Below are 18,575 nucleotides of genomic sequence, written 5' to 3' on the forward strand. Positions count from 1 at the left end.
CAGAAATGGGACAAAGCCAACAGCTCACATATCTCTGAAAGGCAGCGGATCCAGAAACCCCTCAGACTGATACGTTAGTCATCCTTCAATCAACGCTGTGGTTATTCATATTCACCCTGTAGCTGTTCTGGGGGTTTTATACCCATCTAGCTGACTCTTAGTATTGGGAATATTGAGTTTAGACTCACGCTCTGACTTAATATAATGTACAAGTTGTATTATGTGGTCTCCACTCCACCTTAAATGGAGCAGAAGTTACATTATGGTGCTTCTGTTCCCCCTTACAAGAGGTTACATTTGGTTGCCTTCATTCTACCTTAAATAGTTCAACACCTACATACTGGTGCTCTGCTCCACTTTAAATGATGCAGCAGTTACATTCCAGGGCCCTGCTCCACCTTAAATAATGCAGCAATTAATTCTGGATCCTTCGTTCCACATTAAATAATGCAGCAATTACATTCTGGCACCCCTGTTCTACCTTAACAGATGTAGCAGTTACATTCTTCTGCCCCTATTCCACATTAAATAATTCAGCACTTACGTTCTGGTGCACTTGATCCACCTTAAATGATGCAACACTTACATACCTGTGCCTTCGTTCCACCTTAAATGATGCAGTAATACACTCTGATGCCCCTGTTCCACGTTACAATCTGACACTTATATTCCGGTGCATGTGTTCCACCTTAAATGATGTAGCAGTTTCATTCTACCGCCCTTATTCCACCTTAAATGATGCTAATTTAACAAATACAGTTCCACTGCTCATCATATCCCATTGGGGGCTTGATAATGATGGGTGCACCTTCAAAGCAGCTGAATTCACTTGTTAGAAGGATTTTTGGACGACCTTCACAAATGTGAAGTTTATGATATTTTAATATTATTATTATTCATATTAAAACAGAGGACAAATCTTGGTAGTTTTTTGACCCACTGTGCCTCCAGCTTTATTCAGATCTTACAAAACACTTTGTTATTCATCATCTCCAAACAGAAGTCTCTCACAAACAGGCCGCGTAATCACAGTCCATTCAGCCGCGTCCAGCTGGAAGGCACGGTCCGCTTGGAGGACAATCCACAGATCAATGCTTGGACAGAGCAGATCGCCCAAATCTGCTCAAATCCCCAGCATTAACACTCGAGAAACGTCCCTGTCCTGTCCTTTCTCAGGACAAACGGTCAACACAAAGGAGTCCCAGATCCATACAAACATAACTTAAGACATAACTTAGAAAAAAAACACTTTAGGTAGTATTTACAGGAGTAAACAAAGAGGGGTCAGTGGAGTTTGGCTTGTCTTTGTAGACGAACAGTTTGTCAAGCTGCCAGAGAACCCCCCGTGAGGCCTGAAGAAGCTGCACCCTGACTCAGGAACGGCATATGGAGGCGAAACCGCAGGAGTCTGATATGTGAAATGCATCCGTCAGACCACCTCCAGGAGGCAGGAACAGTCTTTTAGAGCCTTCTGGTCTTTCATACACAGGCTGAAGTCTTTCAGCCAGAAGAGGAAAGTTCAAACAAACAGGCTCAACAGCTGAAAACGCCAAATTTGATGTGACTCTTGACCTTGGTGGATGATCTGAAAGGTCTAGGTGTCCTGAAGAGAGTTTGGTTGGCATTACAAGAGTAAGTAAGACCCAGTGTTGTGGTCTTGCTGGTTACGTGTAAATCTACAGAGGTTCAAGCTTTTGGAAGCTACTTCCCCTAAGCACAAAACTGGTAGCACCACAGTCTTGGTGAATTTGAAAGCATTGGACAAAGGAGAAAACGTGCCTCTGCAAGTCCTTGCTTGGTTTTAAGAACTTGGCTTGAATTATGTATTAATCGTGGTTGTTTGAGTGCAACAAAATTGAAATGAAAGACTTCTGGATTGGCCAGTTAAAGACCAGCCCAGTCAAAGACATACACCTTTACCAGTCGAATCAAAGGTCAAGTCTTTAGTCGGACATGTACAAGACTTCCGCAAGTCCAATCTAAGACGTTCTCAAGTTTTTACCAGTCGAATCAAAGTTCAAAAGATTTAGCCAGAACAGTCAAAAACCTTCGTAAGTCTAATCTAAGACAGTCCCTGGACTTTAACAGTCAAATCGAATGTCAAGGCTTGTGTCAAAAACTTCTGCAAGTCAAAGGTCAAGATTGTAGCCAGACTAGTCAAAATCTTCAGCAAGTCCAATTAAAGACTTTCCTTTCAGTAAAGAAATGTTTGGTCCCTTTAACATCCTACAGGGTTTGCAGGAGTCCCAAGACTTTACAGTTCAATCCAAATCTTTCACCATACTTTCACGAGGGGAAAGACCTTTTAATCAAGAAACCTCTGATCCCTGTTACGTCCCACTAGGACAACCTCCAGAAGCATCAACAGCAAGACGTCCATGTTCTAAAGAGGCAAAACTAATCGTCCTGCAACAGGCTCTGTCAAACTTTGTAGTAGATGTTGGCCGGGCTCTGGGGAGGCATCTCCTGGACGATGTAGACAGGATGTCCGTAGTCCCCGCTGACCTTCTCGTAGTGTGGGCAGTAAATGCTGTCCGAGGTTCTGATGGGGAAGATGATGTCACTGGGCTCTGAGCCATTGTTGTTACCCCCGGTGCTACCTCGCTTGGGCATGGTGTGCAGCGGCAGCGGACCGGAGCACTGTGCTGAGTGTTTACGGTTCCGCCACCGAATCAGAAACACCAGACAGGTCACTAGAAGCAGGACAAAGACCACAGCTCCCGAGACCACCCCGGCAAACAGGGCCAACTCTGAGGCAGAGGGACCTGTGGTCTTACCGCTGTTTTTTTCCGTATCGGTGTCCAAGTCTGGGGAAGGACGAACACAAAGAGAACACATGAATACATACAAATTAAACCCATATATTTGAGGTTATCAATAAAAATGGGCAAAATAATCGCTGACAACCAGATTAGAAGCCTTTGCAAATCAGGATATTGGCCTCACTAATGAGGTTTCTGAACTGTACACCACAGGGCACTTTTCATAAACGGATAATTCAGGTTTTTTTTTGTTGTTGATCTGAGGTTAGAGGTGAGTGATAATTTAGGTATGATGTTTGCACTGTGCTAATGTGGTGCATGTTTACTTCAAGCCCCATAGGAAAATGCATCAAGAAAACTTCTGACTGACTTCAATTTGGGGTTAGATTTGGCTTGAAAATTCCTCTTAACATTTAGATGATTATACAAAGCTTTCATGGTCAAATGAACTTCTCACATATACACACCGGGTGGGCTTGAGACGTCGCTGTCCTTGCTGATGGTGCTTTGGTGGTCGCTGTCCGAATGTTTTGGTGAGTGGTCTTTCGTGGCGACTGAATCTGTTGGACCTGGGAGGCACACACACACATATAACATGATTACACCAATATAGAATCAAGTGGCACCAGTCTTTCCACTTCAAATCCAAAGATTACAGATGGATTTAGGAAACATGGTCCAAAATCGCTCAAGCTGAAGTATGTTTATATATTAACACTCCTATCGCACTTGTCACACTTAATAAGACCCTTCAGTAAATCCGAAGACCTACAGAAGGAGTGCTAACATATGGAGTTTCACATACATTGCACACACACTGTTCTTGGACGCTTCCGAACAAAAGTGGGACCCTCTGCGCTTCCTGTCTGGAATTTGTTCAGCTCCCGGATTAGAGAGAGAGGAGTTAATGAATTGGCCTTGAGCAGGGGACAGCTGGCGCTACGCAGGAGTCCACTGCACATGACATTTCAATTACACGCTGAAATGCCGCGAACACGCGTGTGTTCCACGCACAGACGGACACGCGCCGGCACAAAACGAGTCGATAACCGCGGACAGAATGATCAGAACCTGTTCAGAATCGCACAGATGCACCTGTTTATAACAATGTGGGAGTGTGAACCCCGGGGAGGTACCAGTCTGGTAATTGTGGGCCAATTTGTCGAGTGTGTGTTATTTTTTTGAGTACAGATCAGCATTCCGACTAATTATGATTTTCAAATATAACGGCTAATGAGCAATTAACGCTTGGGAACACATTATTAACAACGCCTCCTTAACACCTCGTCCTTAAAAAACACATCCTTAAATACGAGTCCTCAGAAACACACACTTAACAACACATCCTTGATAAAGTACAGCTTTAACAACAAGCCCTGAACAGCACACCCTTAACCACCAGTCCTTTGCAACACACCCTTAACAAGTCCTTAGCAACACTTCCTCATTAACCTCTCCTTAACAACACATCCTTGTAAACACACCCTTAACAACATATCCCTAGCAACACTTCCTCATAAACCTATCCTTAACCACACATCCTTTTAAACTCACCCTTAACAAATGGTCCTTAGCAACACTTCCTAAGAAACAAACCCTTAACAACACTTCCTTAGAACCGGTCCTTATTAACCAGTCCTTAACATATCTTTAGAAACATACTTAATAACATTTTTAACAAGTGTCCCTAGATTAATTTCCATCTTTAGAGTTACACCTTTACCAACACATCCTTACCAACAAGTTCCGTACAAAATAACTCAGTAATGAGTCTTTAGCAATGGATCGTTAGATACCTGTCCTTAGCAACGCATCGTTAGAAACACACCCAAAACAAGTCCTTTTAATAAATGACACACATTTTGACAGTAAAAAAGGTGATGCCCTGTCCATCGAGGGACAGAACCCTGACTCACTCTGTCCGACTCGGAGCACCAGCCTCATGGAGTTGGTCTTGCAGACGCCTCCCTCGTAGTTGTCCAAACCTTCCAGGGTGCTGTTTGACGTTGCTAGAAAAAACAAAGAATAAGAAAAAAGAGTGAGTTCAATTTTACAGCTTCAAAACCCCTTGATTAAGACACTTGGGTCCAGTCCCATTTCCCCCTTGCCCTGACCACTTAGCCCCACCCTTTCGCTTTGCCTATGGGAGGGGATCCAGCAACAGCGCTCCTCTGATATCACTGCAGACTGGTGCAGAGCTGCTACAGAGCAACGCTAGTCACCTGGGAATGCAGCGCTGCTCTGTTTTTTTTGTGTTCTCATGACTTATCAGGGTCTTGAAGGGTCGTCCCTGGTTTTAGTCCCTGGTCCCTGGTGGTTTTAATCTATACGCCCTGTAACTCAGCTCCAAGGGACGAGAGGACACTCTGAACAAGGGGTAAGGGGAAATTAAAAAATGTCATTGAGCCTAAATCACTGAACGTCTGTGTATGTTGGTTTCTAACAGGGTTTAACATCTTCCTCATCCAATTACACCAACCCCAGAGTCTTAACGCTGAGCTCGTTACTGTCTGGTGCTTCTAGAGTCACAGAGCAGCTTTGCTAGGCTTATAATTAGCTTACAGTGAATTACAACTGGGCTACGTTTAATTCTAATTACACTTACACACTGCTGTAAACACACATCCACCATAATTAGTCAACTCTGCTCTTTTAAGCTGGACCCTGTGCTATCAGTGATGCATGAAATAAAATGGGATTCCCTCGGAGCAGCTGCACATGAGTGAACTGCGCATTTATTTATTGAATTAAAAAAAAAAACAGGAATTTCACAATGCTCTAAAACTAATGGCGTACGACAGTTTCCCGCTAAAGGACGTGGCGTCCACAAGCCGACACCAATCCCACCCTCAGTAATGGACTTCAGGTTTGACCCATGAGGCTCGGGCGGACCCCAATCTCAGCAATAATTGATTTCAACTCCAGCTGATCCCAATAAAAGCCGAAGCCCAGGGGCCTTGTGGTCAGGTTTGAGGGGGTCGACCTTGCCAGACGTCTGCATCACGGCTTTAGAGAAGGATAAAGCTTCCTCCAGGGGTCCGCTCGGCCAAACGAGGTGCTGATTCACGAGGAAAGGAAATGTGTCTCACTCTGCGGGGGTGAAGAGGGGGAGGGCGCAGCTCCGGAGGGCCATAAATGGATGATGTTTGTTGGGTTGCACGTTGTAAATTCTGGGGAGCGTCGTTAAAACGTCATTGGAGACGGCGCTACTGCACTTACCATCTCCACACCAAGCACTAAAGGGTTAAAGAGAGTCTGCCTCAGAGTGACTTCAGCCTCCCAGTGGAACCCTACACCGAATCAGCCATAACGTTAAAACCACCTTCCTGTTTCTACGCTCACGGTCCATTCTCTCAGCGCCACTGAGCACTCAAGTAGTACATGCTGTGTCTGATCCACTCGCACCAGCGCAACACACACTAACACACCACTACCACCACGTTAGTGTCACTGCAGCGCTGAGGATCACCTGGCAGAACAGGATGGAAGGGAAGTATGCAGAGCAACAGGCACCACATCCAATAGAGAGAGAGAGAGAGAGAGAGAGAGAGATAGAGCTTTGAACTCAACGTGGCCCATTTCTCTGGGAGCTGTCTCACATTCATCACAAGGCTCAGTCAAGACCACCCTCCCACTCTCTCTCCCTGCCCCCACCACTCTCTCTCTCTCCCTCTCCCTTACTACAACCACCACAACAAGCACATAGAGCGCCTCAGGCAGGACACACACACACACACACACATGCATGGGCAAGCCTCATGTCCCTGAGACATACTTTATGATAGCTCAGGCATTCGTAAATTAGCTCCGCCCCCTTAACCACAGATAATAATGGCCTTTGTAACTTATATTGTGTTCAAATATTTATGGACACTCCTCACAACAACTGACTCCTGCCTCGATTTCCTGGTCAGCTTTCACTAGCACAGACCCCCTCCCTGCCCCTGACATTCAGAAACTCTTAAAGGACTCCTCTGGCAAAGAGAAACTCCTGGAGGAAGGAGCGGGAGGCCTTGCCCTTAAGCGTGGGAGTGACTCTTGGAGCCTTGGTGCTCTCCGGGTGAATCTCACCTCAGCGTCATCACCGGACCGGTCCCTCTTTGGTGGAAAGGGCTAAGAGAGACCACCAGGAGCTCACCGGGGGTGGGGTACGAACAGAGTTTGCGGCGGTGGAACAGTGTCGGTTCCTGTTTCTGAGGAAACATGGTTCATATGCCACCACCACCACCACTATCCCCCACCCCCCGCCCCAACCACCACCCTGATCGCCCCCACCTCTTCAGTTCACACTGTAATTAACATCTCAGTGTAATTTATTTTCACCCTCATAAAAACATCCCACAACCAAACCCTTTCTAATGAATCACACACACACGCGCTCTGCATGCAGCGTCTCCAAGCGTGTGATCAGACGCATGGGTAACCACGGAAACGTCGCATTTAGACTAAACACACTCGCCCATAATCGCTACCATAAAACCCCAGCTCAGAATTACAGCACACTCCCCCTGTACACACACACACACACACACCAAGCGATTATTGTTTGGAAAAGTTTGTGCACTTTTCGTGTGTGTGTGTGTGTGTGTGTGTTAGCCACATACTCCTTTGTTGTTGTTGTTGTTGGCTGTTGTTTGAGTGAAGGACAGTAAACAAAGACCTGCACATTTCAGTCCACAATCACAGTGTGTGCTGACCGTCACTGACCAGGGGGAGGGGCCAGAGAGGAAGAGAAAGTGTGGCCCGTCGGAGCATCGGCGCCCCCTGGTCACGAGGACCCGCCGCTGTGGAGTTTCCCTCAGAAAAGTGTGTATGAGTGTGTGTGTGTGTGTGTGTGTATATGTGTGTATAAGTGAATGTGTGAGTGTGTGCATATGAGTGTGTGTGTGTGTGTGTGTGTGTCTGTGTATGAGTGTGTGTGTGTGTGTATGAATGAGTGTGTGTATGAGTGAGTGAGTAAGTGTGTGTGTGTGCGTGTGTGTGTGCCTGTGTGAGTAAGTCTGTGTGTGAGTGTATAAATGAGTGAGTGAGTGAGTGTGTATCAGTGAGTGTGTGTGTGTATCTGTGTGTGAGTGAGTGTGTGTGTATTAGTAAGAGAGTGTGTGTGAGTATGTGAGTGTGTATGGTATGAGTGACACACACATCCATTCCCACATGCCCCACTCTCTCTCTCTCTCTCTCTGTCTCACACACACACACACACCCCTCTTTGGGACCATTTAGGTCAGATATCCTGAGCCCTGCGGCTCGGGGCCAAGCTGCCTACAGAAATCCCGTCAGAGCGCTGTGCCTCACGCTGGAGGATTTGGAGCGTGCAAATCTCTCTCTCTCTCTCTCTCTCTCTCTCTCCAGCAGAGAACAGGCCAAAGTTGGCACGAACTGGACACGAATGCTTTTACAGCGGCTCAAAGGAGACGAACACGACTTATCTTTTCACTCATCAGCTCAAAAACACCCCCCCACCACACACACACACCCTGATCGCGTGAGAACGTGAGGAGATCAAACCCAAATCCAAATCCCATTCGCGAAACCTCTTTGACTCCAGGATGAGGTTCGGTCTACCGCTAAAATGATGAACGCGCTAATCATGCTAATCACGCTAATCACACTAATCCCCATTTTGACTTCCCCAAAGTTGAACTCCACAAACCTGAGGGTGGGTCTGACGTGGAGTGGCTTCTGCTGAAAGGAATCAACTTAAAAAAACTTTTACATCTGTGGTGAAATCAGAAGGAAGCTAAATGCTGCGCTAACAAAGAGTGTGAGGAATTTTCTGGAGGTTTTTCATGCACATGCCTCTGGTTTCATAGTGGAAACTGATGTGGAGTGGAACTTAATCACCTTTAAAAGTGATTCAGACTGTCACACTCAAGAAATCCCAGTGTAAAAGCAGTAAAATGTACAGTAGCCTAGCGCTAACAGGGCTGCTATTACCACTCTGTGTTGCTATAGTGCTAGTACGCTAATAAACTGTGTTTATCAAAGTTAACGTTTATATACACCCTTCTCACCACCCAAGCTATGCTGTCGGAGTGGGCGGAAGGTGTGGACAGGTTAGTCTGGGGGTGGGGTACTCACAGATGACGTAGTAGTCTTTCCCCTGGAGGAACTCCAGGCCCCAGAGGTTGGGGCTGAACTCCTGAAACTTGAAGGTGAACTTGACGTCCTTGTCAGGTTTGTCGCAGTTTAGAAGCGCCGTGTCCGTCTTGGCCACACGGCAGCTGTCCAGCTGTTCCTTGGAGACCAGGTAAACCCGGAAATACTCGACGTTCCTCTGCTCTCCATCACCTGGTCTTAAAAGAGGACAGACGATGTCCAGCTTGTCTCCGATCTGAGGGTAAAGGACCAGGCCTCTGCCGGGGACAAACCTAGAGAGTGACGACAACACAGGTCAACATCTGTCACAGTGAACAAACCTTTTCTGGGGGGACGGAATTAAGGAATTTGCAACACTATGTCTTTTGGTGCTAAGACTAGATGTTGAAACATTGCTGTGAGGATCTGATGGCAACCACAAACATATTAAGCATTAAATGTTCAGAGAACTGGAGAACACAGTTCAGCTGCTTCACAGCTCAAGGCTCAGTGGGATTACACACTTTGGGACAACAGCACTTTTCCACTGCACAGTCCCTACTCAACTCCACCAGGTGAATCAGGTCCTGGTTCTGGGAGTGGGTTCTTGTTTAGTGGCTGTTCTCTCGTGGTTCAGAGCGAGTCGAGTAGGGACTAAACCGTGGCATGTAAAACTTGCAGAGCGCTGATTGTCCAGAGAGAGTCGTCACTCTACGCTACGAGACGCAGACGACCAGCACCAACTCTCCATCTGTAAAATCTCCAGCTGCAGCAGAGATCACGTTTGTTTTTATCCGACTCAAGACGGCAGCTCGTAAAATGACGCCGTGGTCTTTTGAAGAGTTTCAAACGCTCCTCGGATCGGTGGCCGACGAAAGAATCCAGCGAGAGCTGGACGCTGCAACAAGGAAGGAACAAACTCTACTGATCTGTCTGAACTGATGACGGAGCTGTGTTCAGTCCCAAACAACAACAACACGCCGATACACCATGAGTAAACACCGCTTAACGTTACCACCGCCGTTGTTGTGGTTTCCAAAGCCCTCTGTTCCTCTTAGAGACAGGGTTTTGAGACAACACCTGATACATTTTGGGAGGGAGGTGTTGCAGTGGAAAACCAACCAGAGACCAATCAGAGAGTAGAGTCCAGTTGAGTTGGGACCATGCAGTGAAAAGTGCCACATGAGGGGTCTCTCTACTATTATTTGGCGATATCACCCACTCCCTCCCAGACCTTGTTGATGACCAGGGGTCAAGTAATATTAGCTCCAAGTATCTCTGCCTCTTTCTTCTCAGTCAGCTCGATTAATCAGGAATGCAAACAAGTGAGAAGATGTGGTGGCTCCTAAACAGAGGGGCTTTTAAAGCCTGGGGGTCCACTCTGATTAAAATACTTAACCCCCAGCCCCTCTGAGGCACTGACCCTTGGGACGGTTACAAGCTAGCGGCTCTAAACAATGCGAGACCCTCTTTGTTTCCTTGCACAAGGAAGCTTCGGCCAGACCCCTCCTCCTGCTGTAAGATGGCCAAGCAATTTCCCTTCTTCCCGATGCAGAGGTGGGTGGTGGTGGGGTGGGGGGCTTTTGTCTGTAACCGAATGAGAAAGTGACCAAAGAGCGATGATAGAGGAGCTTTAAAAAAAAAACGCCCATTTGCCGTGCTGTAAAATCCTTGGGGTCAATGAGTCGCCCCACCACACCCCACTCTGTCTTCCCTCCCCCCTCCAAGAACAAGTATGCAACCCATTAACATTCCTCCCCTGTTGGATTCGTGTTTTATTTCCCATCCATCAGGAGCCCCCTGCTCGCAGGTGTGTCTTTACACTCCGTCTCCGGCTCATAACTTCACAACACGCCAGATTATTGACACTGGGCCGACTCGCTTTCTTCCTCCAAACACAATCAGCCTCTTCCGCTAACTCCGACGAGGACCTCCACCAATTTTCAAAAGAAAATAATGCATAGTTTTACCGCTACGCCATTTGAAGTGGTGGTAAATATGGGCCAGGTTTCTTCACAGTGGCGGTGAAGGTAACCAGACGTACGAAGCCTCAAAAACCCCTTACTACCCGAAATCTTCCGTGGAAGATGTTGATTTAGGATCGTTGGGCTCCGAGATGTATGTTTTGTTTGTATAAACACATTCATGGTATAATATTCCAGCTTGAATAATCATTTTAAAAGATTTCCATTGGAAATGAAACAAAATGCAGCGTCAGAGTTGTACTCCAGGCGAAGTCTGGTTCCATTTACTGGAAAGTAACACTCTTATTGACTTTGACCACGGCTCAGAGGTTATTGTTGGTGTTATATTAAAAATAATTATAAAAAATTAACAGCACTTGCAGGTATTAAATTAAAGGAATAACTTGGTGAGAACTGTCCAGTGACCAGACATCAGCTTGTGGGATGTCTCTGGAGTCCAGTTTTCGCTTCTTCACCTCAGAGCTGAACTAGGAAGCTAACGTTGCTAACAAACACTGGAAGTCAATAGTCACCCAAGTAGCCTTTGTAAATATATGCCCACAAACTTCTCTCAAGCTGCTCAGAACATGTCTAGGTTGTAAGACTTCTCACCACACACTTCTGCAATCCAGCCTCCAGCTGAAGGCGGAAGAGTACGGGAGAGCAAGGTGTTGTGTGGACGATAAAGTAGTCCCGGTTTGAGTTTAAATACTGTATGTAAACAAGGTCCGACTCCGCAGAGTCTGACAGAGACTAAAATATATATATATATATATATATATATCTTTAAATACAACTTCACTGAGTTAATCCACATAATACATTTCAGAACTAATTTTCAAATGCTATTTGGGTGACTATTGACTTCCAGTGTTTGTTAGCAACGTTAGCGATATTAAAGGGGGAATGCCTTTTATCTCCGTTATGATCAAACATCAAAGCAACCTGCTCTGACAGATGACATCACACTCAAAACAAGGGTCTACAGATGTTAAAGGAGGGCCGTTCCGGTCGTCATGAAGGGTTTATGTAGCGCCACGCTAAAGACAGGTGTTCCCCAGCCTCTGTAAAGCTAACAGTGTGATTCAGAGCTACACGGGCACTCATAAAATCATCAGGACATGGGACACAAAAAGAAAGCAACAAAAGGTGGACAGAAGGGAGGGGAGGGCCATGGTCCAGGCTTTTCCTGAGGGTCTCTGAGAAGAGAGGAAGTGGTGCCACCCCTCCTTTGGCCCCCTGCAGATTCAGCTTGAGTAAGGACCCTACTAAGTAAAAGGGAAAAGGCCAAGGGGGGGGGGGAGTAGAAAGATTGATCTCTCAACCCAAGAGAGGCCTTTGTCTCTAAATCCCCGTGACAAAGCTTACCCACAGAGTTACTGGAGCTCATGAAAACTGAATGCAGACCTGGAGACGAGAGCAAACTCCGCGGCTAATCTGAGCCTCTCTGCCTTGTTTTATTTGACGGCCTAATTACCGAAAAAAGACCCCGTGTCTTAGCCCCATCCCCGGGCGGTTTAACCCGGTAGATTGCGTACTAATCCCTGGTGACATCTACATGGGAGTTTGGCTTGAGCGGACCAAATGGCAAGCTTACATCCGCCTCCATTAGGTGGCATTTACTCTCTTACTAACCCTTGCCAATGGGGAATGGAGGGTGATAGGGTGTTAAGGGTGTGTGTGTGTGTATGCGGATTGGGGGGGGGGGGGGGGTTCTACTGAAGCCTTTATTTGGCCTCATTATGGCGCGTCATAAAAGTGGCAGTAAACTGAAACCTACCAAGAGCTATGACTCTACAAGATGCTCAGGTTCTTGCTTTTCGTAATTCAAAAAATTACAGTAAAATCCTGGGTTTTTTTTACCGTAAAACACATTTCTACAAAAAAAATCCAAGGCTCTGAAACCTCTTACCTCCTGTTTATAGGTGTTAACGCTGTCTTTTTACCAGCAGGGGTATGTTTCCCTCACCATAAATAATGTAATAATACTTTTATTTGCTGTAAAAGTTAGAAAAACTTTCCTCTGTAAAATCTGTTAAGCTCCGCCCACTCACTGGATTAGAAACTCTTGGTGTGAAACGATGGAGGTGATAGTAACCAGACGTCGTTGTGCATTATTATGAGAAATGGTCATGGGCGTCTCGACTGATGCTGGAGACGTGGTTTTACCGCAGTTCTCCTTCCGAGTCTGGTCTTTAAGTTGTGTTTTGCTGAAAGCTCTAAACCCATTGAACATGTTTGCCATTTCCTTAAAGTGCTTCAACAAAACCAGACCCCATCTAAACTCCATAATGTGTAGAGTGCATAGACAAGACAAGAGACGTTTGGTTCCATTCAATTTTGGTCACAAATTTATGAAGGAATTTTTAAGAAATCCCTTTTTGTTCCTCACCACAGTGTTGTGTCATGTGCAGGTCCTACACAATAAAACTAGCCCCTCCATCGTCTCCAGAGAAGGACGAAGCATCTGATACATTTATATTTACAGCATAAGGCCAAAGATGCTCAATTAAGTGCGTCATGACCGGGAAATTTTCCTCAGTGCCTCAGATCAACAATAAAACACTGTTAATTCACCCATCCCTACTGTGCTCTGCTGACTCTTCAGCTTCAAATTGGTCTGCAGCCACTTGAAGAGGTGGGTGGTCTTCCCCAAAGGCAACATTAGAAACATTAGGTTTTTTTGGGCGTGCAAAATTTGGGCCCCCTCTGAAAATGTGGTTAGTTTTTTACTGAAGGTTTTACTGTAAAAACGTAAGGAATATGGACAACGCAGGGAACTATAAAAACACAGACGGTGCCGTAACCTTTGTCCACGTTGCTTACCTGGTGTGAAACTATAACTGCAGTAATTGTGAATTTGAGGACTCTAATTTAACCTCCCCAAACACCAACAGTGGGTCTGATTAGCATATGAGTGGACTTTTAATGTGCCCAAGTGCTGACACATTTGAGCAAACGCCTGAATGATCAATTCTAATTAGACGTTTTTGTCTGGTGTTTTAAGACTTTTGCGGACAACGTCTAAAATCAACAAATTAGCAATTTTGGGACATTTCTAATATTGAAAATACTATCATTTTAGACCGAAATGTCAACAGAAAACATGCCCTGTGAGGCCAGTCGTGTTTGTTTTACTAAGATAACTATGCTATTGTGAACTTAATTAGCGTAAACTTGACACTGGTGGCATTTTGTGACGCAATTGATGGTAAAAATGTGCTAAAATATGCACGTGTTTCTCGGGGTTTTGTAGTAACCCGTGTCTGTGAGCTGCAACAGTTGTTCGGGGCGGGTGGTCCTACCCCCAAGCTGCGGGAACAGGGTCCGAACTTACTTGGTGTTGGAGGTGTTCCAGTAAATTGAGTCTAAAATCGTGGAGCGGGAGAGTTTCAGGCGACAGACGACCAGCAAGAGTCCGAGGACAGATCTCCACAGCGGCTCCATGGCAACGCGACTAAGACTAAGACCGGGATTAACGTCTACGCTGTGCAGACGCAAGGGTATCCGCCGGGGTCGTCGCTTTTCTGGTTGTGGGACCAAGGTAAATCGCGATGAATGTCACGCAACTGGATTTCCCTTCCCGCTATAAAGCCGTTATAATCCGGACTACTTTAATCCCGCGCGGTTATAACGCTGTAATCCAGTCTCCAGGCGAACGCACGTCCTCAGCCGCGAATCCCCCGTGGAACCCGTTAAAATGACCTAGAACCTCCACCTCCTCCTCCGCGTCCCTCAGAACTGACTCGGACCGGGCAAGAGATGCGCTCTGAGTCTGCTGTGTTCGCCCAGACCACGCCCACCGCCTTCATCCAAGCCCCGCCCCTCCTCAATCCTCATAACAATTCATACGGAGTCAACCGTGTGCGCTTAAACCACGCCCACTGCCCGCGTCCAAGCCCCGCCCACTGTTCTACTAAGGTTCCGCCCACGTCGGTGCCAACTCGAGTCAGTTCGTTTCTGGGCGAAACACAACGTTTAAGAACAAAAGATTCTTGTATAAAGGGATTTACTTTTCGTTTTTAAAGATGTGTAGAATCATGAACGACAGTATTTTCTTTAATGTTTAAGAAGATATCTTCAATACCAACGTACAACTGAGTCATGAATGAAACATTAAATAAAACTCGCGTCCGTGAGAAAGTACGGCACGCTTTGATCCGTTCACATTAAGTGGAAGCCAGCAAATTAATATATATTTTTATTTATAAATCTTCACAGAAAGCAGCTGTGTAAACAGCTTTATCTGGGTGTTTGCTTAAAACGCAAAGTTTTGTTGAAACATAATATAAAAACATGCTGTATGAAGGACACACTCCTGCACGCTTTTAACGCTGTGGGAAATACAATAAAAATTAAAGAGTGACTGGTTTAAACGTAAAAAGATCACACAAACATTGGTTGCTCATGTTTTCACAATGTTGTTGATGTAAATATTAAGAAGGGACCATTACTGCCTTTATGAGCTGTTTGATTTCTGAACATTAATAATAATTTAATACTTATTTTAAATGTTAAACATATATAATGTTCCATATATCGCAAGGGCTCTATTTTAATATTTAAGTAAGATGTAAGTAATGTTTTCAATGATGTTGAAAGGTGGTAAAGGAGTGTATTCTCTGTAAAGATTTCATAACAAAACAATGACTTATACCCAAACATTTGCATAAAACTAAGAGTCAGTCAAATTTTTAGTCATTTTATATTGTATTTGAATTCATTTATATCATATATATATATGCATTTGTAACACACACACACACACACACACACACAGACATCTGCTTTACAGATGATGATAGACAGAAGTTAGCGCTGAAGCTAAAACAAAGCCTTGTTCCTGGTCCTTTGTCCTGTGCTGATTATTCCACATTTTAAACACAATATACCCCTATGTTTAATGGCTGTTTAATGGGCCTAGCCTTAAAGAGCTGGAGCCTTGCTCTTTTCTCATGCTAACATCTGTTTGACTGCTAACGAGTGTTGTGTCAGGCAGCTAGCCGTGCTAACTGTTAGCTCTGACGGTGTGAAGGCTGTTGTTCTTCAAACAATCTCTGATTACAATCATTTAATTAAGTTACTGAAGAGTAGGAAGTCTGGTTATTAATTACACACGGAAGATATGTCACTATTTTGTGCCAAATAATAAAATAATGGTCATTTTTGCAACAGAATTTAACATTTATTAGCAGAGGGTTATTAGCATATTGCTCCTTGTACTACATCTATACACTTTAATATCTGTGTTTAATTGCTATATATCTATGAACATCTAATAGCACCTATATATTGTTTATAGCATTTTTTGTTGTCTATTAGTTACAGGAAAAGTTAATTTATTCAAATTATTTTTGTAAAAAAATTGTTTAAATCGTAAATAACACACTATTACTGTAAAATACATTTAGAGGAGTGTATGTTAAAAACTAATGTGTTTAAGTCCTTTTTTTTAGCACTTCCATTGGTCCGTTCATTGAAAGAATTAAAAAAAAATAAATTAAATTAAATTGGACAGAATCTAAAAGGCACCAAGAACTTCAATGTTGAATATATATTACATGACCTGTTTATTGTAAACACCTGTATAACAGACTAGCTGCTAGCTCTAGGCTAGTGGGCTAATGTGCTAAATACACATTTCTGAGACAAACTGGTGTGAGCAAATGGGATTAGAAATGTCAGTTTGGTGTTGGGGGCATTTGGTGTTTGGAGAGTGTGGTGGTCAGCTGCTGGTGCTGAGGGTCTTCAAAGAGACCCCCGTGACAGGTCGGAGATAATTGAATGAAGAGGTGAGAGCCCCTTCACACCTGAGTCCAGAGCCCCCCTTCGGTCTGTTTGTGTTTAGCCCACACTCCTCACACCCAGGCCTAAAGCTAATTTCCCATTAGCCGCTAGCCGTTAGCCACTAGCTGTTAGCAGTTCTTGAAAGGAAGTGTTTTATTAGCGCTGACACTCCAGTTTCCAGATCCTGCTTCAGAACACACACTCTCCACAGACGACGCGTATTGGGCCCCAGACCCCAACACAGCTGCTGAGAGGCCCCGGCCCATTGGCGCAGAGGGGGAATAAATGAGACACATCAGCCTAAACATTAAAGCTAACTCCTTGTTTCTGTCCATTCTCTCAGCTCCACGGAACACACACATGGACTTTGTAGTTCTGCAATTACACTGTAGTCCTGTAATCAGTTACTCTGCATACTTTTAACCCCCTTTCACTCTGTTCTGTAATGGTAAGGACCCCCACAGACCAGGTATGATTTGAGTGAGTGGATCAGACACACCACGTGTTGCTGGAGTTTTTAAACCAATCAACAGTGTCTCAAGGGCAGCGTCCTGTGTCACTGATGAAGGACTAGAGGACGAGCGACACACACTGTGCAGCGACAGATGAGCTACTGTCTCTGACTTCACATCTACAAGGTGGACCAACGAGGGAGGAGTGTCTCACAGAGTGGACAGAGAGTGGGTGCACATCTTATGTTAAAACTGCAAGATTAACAGATTGTGTCTAAATGCCCACTAGTGGACATGTGTGAGAATTACAGCATGGATGATGGTCATTGGTTTGTGGAGGAGCAGTGGTTCTGGATACAGCCAAAACTATTAGCCCAGTGCCTGACCTTGCTAATGTTAACACGGCTGCTATCAAATGTTCACAGCAAAGTCACACCACCTAGAGTAAGTTTTGAAGTGTGAAACAGCACCCAGTCTTGAAATTACACCAGAATCAGAACGACTCCTTTTATCCTGTATGTATTCATACAGACAGCACACAGACAACTGACTGGTGGGTGTTGTTTCACGGTGTGTGGGTTGGTGGGCTCCAGACGTGAACATTAGGGGTTATTTCTGGGAATATTTTTCTGAAATTATTTCAATACCGGGTTCAACCTGATCTTATACAATGTACCGGACCCCTGCTTTAATACAGTTATAAACCCATTAAAATACTGGGCAAGGACTGAACCCAGAGAGGGGTTAGAATACTAAAACATATGGGAAATATTACAAAATATATATAATCATTTACACTAAATTTCCTCAATAATTAATAAAAAGAGAATTCATGCAGAGGGCAAAGCAGAAGTCATCATTTCTTCCAGTTATTATGAAAACAGCTCTTATACTGACACCTACTGGCCTGGACGAGTCAAAGTTTCTGTACTTAAACCCCTACATAAGGAGCATAAACTGGTTCCTCTACAGACGTCTAGAAAACAATGTAAAAACAATAATCACATGCGCTAATTCTGGGGTTAAAATGGAGGGCTTGCTAATAGCTATGCTAATCACGTTGCAATTTGAACAACTGCAAGACAGCAGCCGCTACCAAGCTACAGTCAGTCAGTAGAGGATTTAAAGCATTGATGGCATAATTTCCAAACAATTACTGAGAATATATCCCTTTAAAACATTTAAATTGTTGTTGTAGGTGAGATAGCAAGCTAATATTACTTAGCATCAACAAACTCACAAGTCTGGGGTGTTTCCCTGGAATGGAATTATTAGCAGGGGTGGAGAAAGAAAAAACTAATTACAGTCCCATTCAAGTCCTATCAATGGGAATGTCTATGTGGGGAAACACAGTTCTCCCTGGTTGTTAACATTCAGCAGCTCAACATTTTAAATGTGGATTATTACTTGCTTTTTTATGCGGCTGAAGTGTAACTCGACTGTGAAATTTATTCACTGTTTGAATTACTACAGAAACTCATTTGATACTAATTATGTAAAGCTGCTTTGTCAGTTATAAAAAGCACTATATA

At 44.6% G+C, this 18,575-nt stretch overlaps 1 protein-coding gene across 2 annotated transcripts; it reads right to left on the reverse strand.

The window, feature by feature from the left end:
• Positions 1–1,022: 1,022 nt before the first annotated feature.
• On the reverse strand, positions 1,023–14,555 carry efnb2b (ephrin-B2b). 2 transcript variants are annotated; one of them, XM_066659700.1, is made up of 5 exons: positions 14,142–14,555; positions 8,844–9,133; positions 4,679–4,771; positions 3,230–3,322; positions 1,023–2,807 (listed from the first exon to the last, which is right to left on the reverse strand). In XM_066659700.1, the coding sequence occupies exons 1-5, from the start codon at positions 14,249–14,251 to the stop codon at positions 2,422–2,424; spliced, it is 972 nt and encodes a 323-aa protein (XP_066515797.1). In that variant the 5' UTR covers positions 14,252–14,555; the 3' UTR covers positions 1,023–2,421. The 2 variants fall into 2 exon arrangements, with proteins under 2 accessions (XP_066515797.1, XP_066515796.1); XM_066659699.1 differs by having other exon boundaries at positions 3,230–3,331.
• Between the last annotated feature and the right edge of the window lie 4,020 nt (positions 14,556–18,575).

Source organism: Hoplias malabaricus, chromosome 2 (genome assembly GCF_029633855.1).
Source record: "Hoplias malabaricus isolate fHopMal1 chromosome 2, fHopMal1.hap1, whole genome shotgun sequence".
Classification (NCBI taxonomy): domain Eukaryota; kingdom Metazoa; phylum Chordata; class Actinopteri; order Characiformes; family Erythrinidae; genus Hoplias; species Hoplias malabaricus.

What these genes read in the sequence shown, in the direction of transcription:
- efnb2b (XM_066659699.1), bottom strand. Translation starts at nt 14,251, where the DNA reads ATGGAGCCGCTGTGGAGATCTGTCCTCGGACTCTTGCTGGTCGTCTGT. An exon ending in TGGAACACCTCCAACACCAA is followed by an intron (nt 9,134 to 14,141) that starts GTAAGTTCGGAC and finishes GTCACTCTCTAG; the next exon opens with GTTTGTCCCCGGCAGAGGCC. An exon ending in GGTGCTCCGAGTCGGACAGA is followed by an intron (nt 3,332 to 4,678) that starts GTGAGTCAGGGT and finishes TGTGCCTCCCAG; the next exon opens with GTCCAACAGATTCAGTCGCC.